At 41.4% G+C, this 13,088-nt stretch overlaps 1 protein-coding gene across 4 annotated transcripts in view; it reads right to left on the bottom strand.

Annotated features, from left to right (window-relative positions):
* Positions 1-13,088, bottom strand: part of CPSF3 (cleavage and polyadenylation specific factor 3) — a 51,646-nt gene that overhangs the window by 14,570 nt on the left and 23,988 nt on the right. For all 4 annotated transcript variants that reach the window (XM_012497643.2, XM_003272717.3, XM_030799580.1 and 1 more), the window contains 5 exons: positions 11,742-11,894; positions 7,015-7,123; positions 4,234-4,332; positions 2,956-3,050; positions 414-501 (listed from right to left, as the gene is read on the bottom strand). In XM_012497643.2, the coding sequence (XP_012353097.1) occupies positions 414-501; positions 2,956-3,050; positions 4,234-4,332; positions 7,015-7,123; positions 11,742-11,894 (544 nt within the window). The remainder of the gene's footprint in view (positions 1-413; positions 502-2,955; positions 3,051-4,233; positions 4,333-7,014; positions 7,124-11,741; positions 11,895-13,088) is intronic.

Genomic DNA, 13,088 nt, shown 5'->3' with positions numbered 1-13,088 from the left:
ATTACATAGAAATGATCAAGTTTGTTAGGAGTCTATGTACTGCTTTTTAATTCACAGAAACATAAGAAAAATGAAAGAATTAAAGGATAAAAATGAGTGGCCGGGTGCGGTGGCTCACAGTTGTAATCCCAGCACTTTGGGAGGCTGAGGCAGGCGGATCACGAGGTCAGGAGTTCAAGATCAGCCTGGCTAACACAGTGAAACCCCATCTTTACTAAAAATACAAAAATTAGCTGAGTGTGGTGGCAGGTACCTATAATCCCAACTACTTGGGAGGCTGAGGCAGGAGAATTGCTTGAACCTGGGAAGCAGAGGATGCAGTGAGCCAAGATTGTGCCACTGCACTCCAGCCTGGATGACAGAGCTAGACTCCATCTCCAAAAAAAAAAGGATAAAAATGAACGAACTCTTACCTTTTCTTATTTTGGGATTTGACTGAACTTCCAATATCACAGTTGTTACTGTATCTGCATACATATCATTAGAAGGGTTTGCCAGCCACTGGAAAGCAAAAGGCAGAATTAGGAAGTGACCTACCTATAGTGACCAACCACAAAAGCTACAACTACAACCCACCAAACCATGGACTGTACATACGGAACTACTGCTTCTGGCATTTTCAATGAAATTAACTGACTCATTGTTTACTGAAATTAATAATACTATACTCCTCTAATTTTCTGTAAACAACAAAAGTAAATTGTACTGAGCCCTTCTTTTTGACATAGTATTTTATAGGCATTATCCTTTAATTTTCATAACTAATAGCACAATTAATTTCATTTCATAAAAGAGAAAACTGACTCAAAAGTAACTTGCACAGGATAATCACTGGTGCTGGGACTGAACTCAAATTCCTAATGCTTATTATATTTAGTATAGTATATGACTACAGACAGAATGTGAAGAGGGTAATTTTTTTTTTTTGAGATGGAATTTTGCTCCCATTGCCCAGGCTGGAGTGCAATGGCGTGATCTTGGCTCAGTGCAACCTCTGCCTCCCAGGTTCAAGTAATTCTCCTGCCTCCCAAGTAGCTGGGATTACAGGCATGCGCCACCACGCCCGGCTAATTTTATATTTTTACTAGAGATGGGGTTTCTCCACGTTGGTCAGGCTGGTCTCGAACTCCTGACCTCAGGTGATCTGCCCACCTCGGCCTCCCAAAGTGCTGGGATTACAGGCATGAGGCACCGTGCCTGACCAAGAGGGTAATATTTTAAAATATTTACTTTTGCTTCTCACACTAAGCCTCAGATCCCCTGGCTTTTGTTCCTAGGGTAAACAATCTCTGACATGTTTACCCTAGGAACAAAAATATATTATCTACTATGTATGTATAAATGAATGAATGAATGAATGATAGAGGCAGGGTCTTGCTGTGTTACCCAGGCTGGTCTTGAACTCCTGGGTTCAAGTGATCTGCCCAACTTGGCCTCCCAAGGTGCTAGGATTACAGGTGTGAGCCATCATACATAGCCTCTAATAGTATTTAGTAGAATGAGCTAAATTAATATCTCTTATAACTTCCCCCTTTTTCTGATATTAACATTATATATATTGTTCTATGTAACTTCATGTTTATAGATAACTACTCCTTTTCACACTTTCTTTTTTTTCTTTTGAGACAGGGTCTGGCTCTGACACCCAGGTTGGAGTGCAGTGGTGTGATTTTGGCTCACTGCAACCTCTGTTTCCCAGATGCAAGTGATTCTCCTGCCTCAGCCTCCCAAGTAGCTGGGACTTTAGGTGCCATGTCTGGCTAATTTTTGTATTTTTAGTAGAGACGGGTTTTCACCATGTTGGCCAGGGTGCTCTTGAACTCCTGACCTCAGGTGATTCGCCTGCCTTGGCCTCCCAAAGTGCTGGGATTACAGCTGTGAGCCACTGGGCCCAGCCTGACACTTTCTTTAGTTGCTTCTAGCCTTATGAATCAAATTGAGACTTAAATCACAGAATCGTATTGGGACCAAAGCTGATAAATCTTTTTTGTTTTAAAAATAGAATGTATGCGAGGCGGGTGGATCACCTGAGGTCAGGAGTTCAAGACCATCCTGGCCAACATGGTGAAACCCCATCTCTAACTAAAAATACAAAAATTAGCTGGGCATGGTGGCATGCACCTGTAGTCTCAGCTAGTCAGGAGGCTGAGGCAGAAGAATTGTTTGAACCTAGGAGGTGGAGGTTGCAGTGAGCTGAGGTCACACCACTGCACTCCAGCCTGGGTGACAGAGCAAGACTCTGTCTCAAAAAAAGAAAAAAAAATTAGAATATATGAATGAAATAGCTGACCATTTACCTTGGCAATTTATATACAATTCTACCTTGGGGCATAGCAGTCGACAAGGTACCTCTCTGGACTATTCAATGATAGGACTCATTTTGAAAGTCCTTCTTTAAACTTAACAGGTGCCAATCTATCAAAATCAACCATGCAATTCCTTTGGTATCTGTCTTCCAAACTCCACAAGTTGGAGTCTAAAATTCTAACAGGAACCACATCACTTAATTTAATAATTTCTATCCTTTCCAGATTTGGGTCACTTTATTGTTGTTTATTTGAATCTTCAAAATTCTGCTCTTTTAATGAGTGGTACCTAAGTTTGTTTAATTTAACAGAATTAAATTTTTACCTTAAGAATTGCAAAACCTTCTGATATAACTAAAGACATCCTGGAGTACCACAAAGTCAGGTAAGACTTATAGGACAGGACTATACTTATTACACATACTAAATACGAACCCTTAATTTATTATTAGGTTTTTTTGTGACTACATAGAAAATGCTCAGCTACTTAATTATACTTAATGCTGATCCTTAAAACATATATATACACATATATACTTTCCAACAATATTCTTTTTCTAATTGGGAAGAAACTAATTTTCTCTACAATTGTTCATGAACTTTTTAAAACTTTTTTCCCTCATTGTTTAGGTCAATAATCTTTTCTTACTTCTAATACCACCATGCCTGGTTCTTGTATTACAGTAATATTTTTGAACACTTTCAGAGCAGGTTTTTCTTGAATTTCTAATTCTTCCACATCACCTGAAAGAAAGACGTAACTGTGATGTATATACTTTTCTGATAATCTTCCAGAGACCATTCATTTGTTTATAGAGACAACGAAAATAAAGCAGCTACACAATTAAAAAGTTAGTAACTCATTTGTATAGTCAATTTTTAAACAGCAAAATACAGCAACGGAAAGGTCTGAACATGTATTGCAAACATTCATCTAACTAGGTAGCATTTACTTTGGACATCAAACATTTTATCAGTAGCGAACTTAAGTGATGCTCAAACATCTATCTTTTGTATACAAGAGATTTAGCCTTCCACTAGCATCTTAACATATAATATAAAATTTGTCAATTGTTGCCAACTAGTTTCGTCTACCTTCTGTCTTCGTAAGCTTCAACATTCTACAGCAAAATTCTATTGTTGAAGAGACTTTTCTGGTCTTTCTAGCATCCTCTTAATCAAGGATAGTTCAGACATATTTTATTAACCTTCCACGTTATGACAGATTACCCTAGTGCAAGGTTCCGAGGTTTTAAAAAAAAGATTCTTTCTACTGCTTTATTTTATGGTAGTAGCTCATGAGTCATGAAGAGCGTTACTGATGGAAAATGTATTTTGTAACATGAAGTGTTCTTGCTTTATCAGAAAGTCTACACCTTTTAATTTAGTCACTGCCCCTCATGATGTTAATACACAAAATCTCGAACTCAAATGGTCTAATATGAAAACAAACTAGGTTTATTTTCTCACTGGCCTTTGGCCAGTGGTCATCAACTCTTATAAAGCCTGCTGTATAGACTGGTATCGATAGAACCAGAAAAATTATTTTCACTGGTCAAAGAAAAGAAACAGATAAAATTTTAGGTATGGTCAAGTAAAATAGATTTCAAACACAAGGAACAAAGACTACTAAATTTTAAGTGGGTCAAAGGTAAGTATTACAGAATTAAAAAAAATTTGAGTATATTTTCTTTTTTAATTTTTTTTTTTAAGTTTTTCTTATTTTTTTCCCAGGACCATCAGGCAAGAATATGAGTGTATTTTCCAAAATTTCACAGAAAGGCAATAATAACATGACCATATATATTAATAAAACTTAAACAATTCTGAGACAATTATCAAAATTAGGTAACATTGTTTTCTAGATAGAAAATTATCTTACTGAAAGACAGAAAACAATCAAATGAATTTCAATACACACACACACCTGTCAATTTCTGCAGCTGGTAATAGAGCAAATTAAAGGGACCAGTATATGGAATGGCTTGGGTCTGCTTCACAGTGCTCATGGCCAAGTCAGTATAATCTGAAGAGAAAATTAGAATAGACTTGAAGAAACAATACCAGTCCTACAAAACACATACCAGGAGCAAAGAAAAAAGAAATAAAAGCAAAGTAAATGTGAACATGTTTTTCAGAAAGCTAACAAGATGCTCCTTAATTTGGTACCACCTTACATTTCCCCACTGATCTCCCTATGTCCCTACCTCTCCCCTTCGGTTAACTTCTGCTCCAGCTGTAAGAAAGCACCTCGTGGCCAGGCGCGGTGGCTCATGCCTGTAATCCCAGCACTTTGGGAGGCTGAGGCAGGTGGATCACGAGATCACAAGTTCAAGACCAGCCTGGCCAACATGGTGAAACCCCGTCTCTACTAAAACTACAAAAATTAGCCGGGTGTGGTGGCGAATGCCCGTAATCCAAGCTACTCGGGAGGCTGAGGCAGAGAATTGCTTGAACCTGGAAGGCAGAGGCAGAAGTAAGCCGAGATTGTGTCACTGCACTCTAGCCTGGGCAACAGAGCAAGACTCCGTCTCAAAAAAAACCCCCCCAAAAAATAAAAAAAATAAAAAAATAAAAAAAAAGCACCTCATGTCCCCAAACATACCAGGTTCTTGGATGCCACAGAGCTGGTATGCCAGCTGTCATCTTCCTTCTTTCCTTGGTAACTCCCAACAATCTTTCACCACCTGGCACAAGGGCTGCCTAATTTACAAAGCTTTTTCCAACTCCTGAGGTGCACAGTCTGTCTTCACATACTTATCATGCGCTTCTACATGTCACTGAACAATACTGGGATTAATTCTTCCCAAGACTGCTTCCCTCATTAGACAGATTTCAAGGGCTGGGACTACGTGGCATAAGAGTAAGAGCTTAGGCCCCGCGCGGTGGCTCACGCCTGTAATCCCAGCACTTTGGGAGGCCGAGGCGGGTGGATCACGAGGTCAGGATATCGAGACCATCCTGGCTAACACGGTGAAACCCCATCTCTACTAAAAATACAAAAAATTAGACAGGTGTAGTGGCAGGCGCCTGTAGTCCCAGCTATTTGGGAGGCTGAGGCAGGAGAATGGCATGAACCCGGGAGGTGGAGCTTGCAGTGAGCAGAGACTGCGCGCCACTGCACTCCAGCCTGGGCGACAGAGTGAGACGCCATCTCAAAAAAAAAAAAACAAAAAAAAGAGAGTAAGAGCTCACTAACTCAGAATGAAGGCACAAGTCAGACAGTGACCTATGATGCTATGAAAACTGACAGCAGGGCATTCTCACAGGTAAATACCTCACCACGGCTGCTATTTCTTTTTTTTTTTTTTTTTTTTTTTGAGACAGAGTCTCGCACTGTCGCCCAGGTTGGAGTGCAATGGCGTTATCTTGGCTCACTGCAACCTCTGCCTCCCGCGTTTAAGCAACTCTCTTGCCACAGCCTCCCAAGTAGCTGGGACTACAGGCACGTGCCACCACACCCAGCTAATTTTTGTATTTTTAGTAGAGATAGGGTTTTACCACGTTGGCCAGGATGGTCTCAAACTCCTGACCTTGTGATCTGCCCACCTCGACCTCCCAAAGTGCTGGGATTACAGGCATGAGCCACCGTGCCGGGCTGCTGCTATTTTTTATTCCTGCATAAAGCATATATAATATATTAGTACCATGTAAATCACCTTGAGCATAGTATGTACTTGAAGATAATACCATATTCATTGGAAAATGACTTACTGATGGCTCAGTAAATTTATAAAGACATAGAATGCACATGGAAATGTGTATCAACTTTGGGAAAAAAGCAGTTTACAAACTTAAATGTAATCTTATTAGTTTTGTGCAATTTTTCCTTTTTTTTGAGACAGAGTCTCGCTGTGTCACTAGGCTGCAATGCAGTGGCATTATCTCAGCTCACTGCAACCTCCACCTCCCATGTTCAAGCAATTCTCCTGCCTCAGCCTCCCGAGTAGCTGGGACTACAGACGCGTGGCCACCACATACAGCTAATTTTTGTATTTTTAGTAGAGATGGGGTTTCACCATGTTGGTCAGGATGGTGTCAATCTCTTGACCTCATGATCAACCCACCTCGGCCTCCCAAAGTGTTGGGATAACAGGCGTGAGCTACTGCACCTGGCCCAAGTTTTCATTTTTCTCTACAATGAGCTTCAATTTATACACACACATTAGAGGCATCAGTTATATAGTTGGTGTTACTTATTTGGATGTTGAAAGTTCCAATGTAATGAAAAAATTAGGCTTTACATTAATACTTTTTTGCTTTTAAAGAAATTATACAAGTTTTTGTTCCTACTCCTTTTGGAATGGTGAAGGAATAGAAAGGCCCAGCAAGTGATGTAAAGCTCATAAAAAACCGAAATGCTTATGCAAAGTTCATAAAAACCAAACGGCTTATCCGGGGAATCCAAAGTCACTTCAGAAAATAAAAGCCCACCAGTCTCTTGTAGAGGGTAGAAAACAAGGTGAACTCAGAAATGAACTTATGTTTCCAAAGATGAAGAAAGTGATTTCACAAATAATTTCAATCTTTCAGTAGTTCATGGGAGGTGTTTTTTTCTCCCCACAGAGCTAATTAGCTAACTTGCCCCTATTCCTTTTTTATTATTTGTCTGTTACTTAAAATTTGGCCACAAGGTAAAGAGAAGTTTTCACAGATTTTCTTTCAGTGCTAAGGTGAAGTTAGATTTGACATTTAATAGTATACTTACTGGACAGGTCGCAAGGAGAAAGTATGTGATAATTAAAGTTTCTTTTAACAAGTATTCCTGAGACCCGCTGGCCTTGTTCTGGTTTTTTGTCTGCTAAAAATCCCATAACCTGTAAAAAAAAAAAAAAAAATACTTGAAGAAAATATAACCTGGTAAAATGCAGTTTTTCAGGTAGTAAAATGCAGTTCATCATAATGATGACCATAACACCTTTGAACTATGAAAACAACATATGGATTTAACCATGAAAAACATGAAATGTTTAATATCTCTATGATGAGGGCAGTCGTACCAGTGTCAAAGGGAAGAGTCACAGTGGCAGATCTGGCACAGTTCAGTTCTAATCAGTTCAACAAGCAAGTAACTTACTAGGTGCCAGGGCTTAAGAAAGCTCTCACTAGCTGCACTGCAGTAGGGAAGGCTGGGAAGTCCCCGTGAAACACACACATGCACTCCCTCAGGCTGGCTGCAAACTCGTAACAGAGAGTGAGACCCACTGATACAAACCTGGGAGGCTGTGGTACACCTAACACTAAAAGCAGCAGCAGCAGCTTTGAATAAAAAGGTCAATAAAGACAGGTTATGGGTGAGCTCATACATTGAGGGAGAAACATTTTTAAGAGAATAAAATAACAACCGTTTAAAAACAAAAATATTACAAATGTGAAACCCACCTTTTTTTTTTTTTTTTTTTTTTTGAGATGGTGTCTCACTGTCGCCCAGGCTGGAGTGCAGTGGCACAATTTCAGCTCACTGCAAACTCTGCCTCCCAAGTTCAAGCGATTCTCCCACCTCAGCCTCTCAAGTAGTTGGGATTACAGTCGCCCACCACCATGCCTGGCTAATTTTTGTATTTTTAGTAGAGATGGGGCTTTGCCACATTGGCCAGGCTGGTCTCAAACTCCTGACCTCAGGTGATCTGCCTGCCTCTGCCTCCCAAAGTGTTAGAATTACAGGCGTGAGCCACCACACCCAGCCCCACTATTCATTTTTTTAAAGTTTCATTTATGGCCAGGTGCAGTGGCTCATGCCTGTAATCCCAGCACTTTGGGAGGCTAAGGCAGGTGGATCATGAGGTCAAGAGATTGAGACCATCCGGGCCAACATGGTGAAACCCCATCTCTACTAAAAATACAAAAAAACTACCTGGCCGTGGTGGCAGGCACCTGTAGTCCCAGCTACTCAGGAGGCTGAGGCAGGAGAATGGCGTGAACCTGGGTGGAGGAGCTTGCAGTGAGCTGAGATGGCGCCACTGCACTCCAGCCTGGCAACAGAGCGAGACTCTGTCTCAAAAAAAAGTTTCATTTATTTATTTTTTTGAGACAGAGTCTTGCTCTGTCACCCAGGCTGGAATGCAGTGGTGCAATCATCGCTCACCATGTGCGCCACCATTCCTGGCTTATTTTTGTATTTTTTGTAGAGATGGGGTTTCACTATGTTGCCCATGCTGATCTTGAATTCCTGAGCTTAAGGGATCTGCCTGCTATGGCCTCCCAAAGTGCTGGGATTACAGGCGAGAGCCACCATGCCTGGCTGAAACCCAGTATTCTTAAATATAACTTCTCTCAACTGCAAATAAATCAGCTCAAGGAAATAAAGGCAGTGTGCTCCATACTTGTTTACCTTTAAGCAAGTAAGGGCAAACAGCAACCAGGCAGTGCTATATTTGTTCTCATAACTATAAACACAGAGGGTTGTATTTCATAGGATTTCTTAGGGTTATTTTCTACTTAATTGCTGGTAGCTTTCAGAAAAGAACCTTTGCTCCTAGGAGACTAATTTTAATACAGTGATGCTGTACTTGAGAGAGAAAAATAACTAAAGGTAATAATTTTAAATCATTAAAATTATGGGTGAGAAACAGAACACTCCAATAAGAAACCCAACTTTTCCTGAACTCAGTTCAATTCATCTTCTAAACTGTCTGACTGCAAAACTTTCTTTTTTCTCCCCACATATCCACCACCAGCAGAGTATGGGAAATACAGTTCTAGATTCTCAACTGAGTATATTTTTCTACAGGTATAAGAAAAATGCTATTAAATTGGCCCCTGAAAAGTTTTGTGGACAGTAAGACTCAGGAGTAACTACAACCATTTACAACAAAAACCTCATACCCTAAGTTTTGCTAATTTCTTTTTTTCCTCCAATTCACCTTCAAGAAAGGATATTCATTAATTAGCATCTGCAGGTTTGGCTCATTATGTATTAAAAGTGTGTTGTAAAGTTGCTTATTAACATGTCGATTTTTTTTTTTTTTTTTAGATGGAGTCTTTCTCTGTTGCCCAGGCTGGAGTGCAGTGGCATGATCTCGGCTCACTGCACCCTCCACCTCCCGGGTTCAAGCGATTCTCCTGCCTCAGCCTCCCGAGTGGCTGTGACTACGGTTGCGCACAACCACGACTGGCTCATTTTCGTATCTTTAGTAGAGACAAGGTTTCTCCATGTTGGCCAGGCTGGTCTCGAACTCCTGACCTCAGATGATTGGTCCGCCTCAGCCTCCCAAAGCACTAGGATTATGGGCGTGAGCCACAGCGCCCGGCCCATATGTTGATATTTAAACCTTCAACTAAATCATTAAAAGTTTGAGCCTCAGACTGGGCATGGTGGGTCACGCCTGTAATCCCAGCACTTTGGGAGGCCAAGGCAGGTGGATCATTTGACGTCAGGAATTCGAGACCAGCCTGGCCAATGTGGTGAAACACCGTCTCTACTAAAAATACAAAAAAAATTAGCTGGGCGTGGTGGTGGGCACCTGTGATCCCAGCTAATCAGGAGGCTGAGGTAGGAGAATTGCATGAACCTGGGAGGCGGAGGTTGCAGTGAGCCGACATTGCACCATTGCACTCCAGCCTGGGCGACAGAATGAGACCCCTTCTAAAAAAAAAAAAAAAAAAAAAAAAATTGTGCCTGTATTCCTAGCTACTTGGGAGGCTGAAATGGGAGGATCAGCTGAGCCTAGGGAGGTCGAGGCTGCAGTGAGTCATGAATGCACCACTGCACTCCAGCCTTGGCAACAGAGTGAGACCCCATCTCAAAACAAAAAAACAGAACATGGGAGTTGCAGATATCTCTTCAACATATTGATTTCAATTCCTTTTTAAAAATTTAAAATTATATATGTAATTTTAAAAAAGTTTCTCTTAGAAGTATTTCTAAACGAGTTGTGATCAACAGAAGTAAAGATGCAGACTTCTGACAGCATCCCTCTAAAAAGCCAGCTCAGGCTTTCCTTAACTATTTCAACTTTAAATTCTGAAAATGTTCCATTTCACTCTCAAAAATGATTAATTCTTTTTTTATTTTTTTGACAAGGTCTTGCTCTGTCACCCAGGCTGGAGTGCAGTGACAGGACAATGGCCCACTGTAGCCTCAACCTCTTGAGCTCAAACCATCCTCCCACCTCAGCCTCCCAGGTAGTTGGGACTACAGGAGCATGCCACTGCACCCAGATAATTTTTGTATTTTTCATAGAGACTGGGTTTCACCACGTTGCCCAGGCTGGTCTTGAACTCCTGAGCTAAAGCGATTCCCCTGACTCGGCCTCCCAAAGTCCTGGGATTACAGGAGTGAGCCACCGTGCCCAGCCTTGATTACTTCTTTTTTGTTTGTTTGTTTGTTTTGAGACAGAGTCTCACTGTCACTCAGGCTGGAGTGCAGTGGCACGATCACAGCTCACCCCGCAACCTCCATCTCTCAGGTTCGATCTCGGCTCACTGCAACCTCCATCTCCTGGGTTCAAGGGATTCTCCCACCTCAACCTCCCAAGTAGCTGAGATTACAGGCACCTGCAACCACACCCAGCTAATTTTTTTTAATTTTTTTTTTTTTTTTTTTTTTTTTTTTTTTTTTAGTAGAGCCGGGGTTTTACCATGGTGGCCAGGTTGGTCTCCAACTCCTGACCTCAAGTGATCCACACGCCTTGGCCTCCCAAAGTGCTGGGATTACAGGCGGGAACCACTGTGTCTGGCCGATTAATTTTTAAAAAGAAAATGTTTCGTATATTCCATCATACCTACACAAACATACATGTTTAGAGATATGAGCCTATCTTTAGATTCTCAAGGAGAATGACAAGAGGTGGACAAAAGGCTATACTGGCTACAGTAACAAACAGTAACAAACAGTTCTTTACCCTCAGATGTGGATAGGAAAAGCAAGTGGGGATATGGATTAAAGAGCTATGAGATATGCATTAAGATCTAATCTACGCTGGGCACGGTGGCTCATGCCTGTAATCCCAGCACTTTGGGAGGCTGAGGTAGGTGGATCACGAGGTCAAGAGATCAAGATCATCCTGGCCAACTTGGTGAAACCCCATCTCTACTAAAGATGCAAACATTAGCTGGGCATGGTGGCAGGCGCCTGTAATCCCAGCTACTCAGGAGGCTGAGGCAGGAGAATCGCTGGAACCCAGGAGGCGGAGGTTGCAGTGAGCTGACATTGCACCATTGCACTCCAGCCTGGTGACAGAGCGAGACTCCGTCTCACCAAAAAAAAAAAAAAAAAAAAAAAAAAAAAAATCTAATCTAGCTGAACATTTTCCACCTGAAGAAATGAATGGACAGAACCAAAAGAAGTCAAAAGGATAAGGATAAAATTCCTGTAGTATAACAAGTAGACAGAAATAAGCATATTCTTTTGACTAAAGATCTATTTTCTTAAGAAGTACAGTCTTTCCTGAAGAAAAAACATGGATCGGATAGACAGGAACCATAACCTTTTACCTTGGCTAGTTTTTCTCCTCTGAAGTTTAAGGTCACTGCTTCTGTATTCCGAGGATTATGAACCTCTATGTGAACTTCATCATTATCTTCATATTCTCGAATCAGTGCTGCTTTCAATCTGGCCATTTCGTTCTGTTCTCCATGGACTAAAATCTACATGGAATAAATGTTAAAATATAGGGAAACATAATTCAGATTAATCATGGTCCTTAGCTGAATTAAATATATGAAATAGAGACATACTTGGAAGTTATGAAACTTTACTACTTTTAAGGACTTCCAGCCGATTCAACTTGTATACACATATTCATTCTGTTTGGTTTTAAAAGATCCTTATGTGGTATTATTTGAACAGAGTAAAGAAACTTCTTTTCTACTCCAGTCTTTGCCACTCATGAGATACACACCTTTTCCATGTTTCACTGCTTCTATGTTCACAGTGGTAAAGGGCTGACTTCTGTAGTCTCTTCTAGTTTTAAATGCCTATGACTCTTGTACAAAACTATTGCTACCCTACTGTCTTAGAAAACACCCATACTTCTTTTTTTTCTTTTTGTGAGATGGAGTCTTGCTCTGTTGCCCAGGCTGGAGTGTAGTAGTGGCGTGATCTCAGCTCACTGCAGCCCCTATCTCCTGAGTTCAAGTGATTCTCCTGCCTGAGCCTCCCGAGTCGCTGGCACTATAGGTGCACGCCACCATGCCTGGCTAATTTTTATATTTTTAGTAGAGACGGGGTTTTACCATGTTGGTCAGGCTGGTCTCGAAATCTTGACTTTGTGATCTGCCTGCCTCAGCCTCCCAAAGTGCTGGGATTACAGGTGTGAGCCACCGTGCCTGGCCTACCTCATATATTTATTTATTTTTGGAGATAGGCTCTCACTCTGTTGTCTACCTGGAGTGCAGTGGTGTGATCATGGCTCACTACAGCCTCAACCTCCAGGGATCAAGCAGTCCTCCTGGCTCAGCCTCCCACATAGCCAGGACCACATGCACAGGCCACCACCATGCCCGGTTAATATTTGTATTTTTTGTAGAGACAGGGTCTTGCATATTGCCCAAGGTGGTCTTGAACTCCTGGGCTCAAGTGATCTGCCCACCTTGGCCTCCCAAAGTGCTAGGATTATAGGCGTGAGCCACTGTGCCTATCCTAATAAAATATTTCAGAACCAAATGGAACATTTTATTACTTTATATATTTCTTTATTTAAAGACAGAGTCTTGCTCTCTTTCCCAGGGTGGAGTGCAGTGGCATAATCTTGGCTCACTGTGGCCTCAATCTCCCAGGCTTATGCAATCTTCCCACCTTAGCCACCCAGGTAGCTGGGACTACAGGCATGAGCCACCATG

The sequence above is a fragment of the Nomascus leucogenys genome, chromosome 19 (genome assembly GCF_006542625.1).
Source record: "Nomascus leucogenys isolate Asia chromosome 19, Asia_NLE_v1, whole genome shotgun sequence".
NCBI classification, from domain to species: Eukaryota; Metazoa; Chordata; class Mammalia; order Primates; family Hylobatidae; genus Nomascus; species Nomascus leucogenys.
This window is presented reverse-complemented; position numbering and strand designations above follow the sequence as displayed.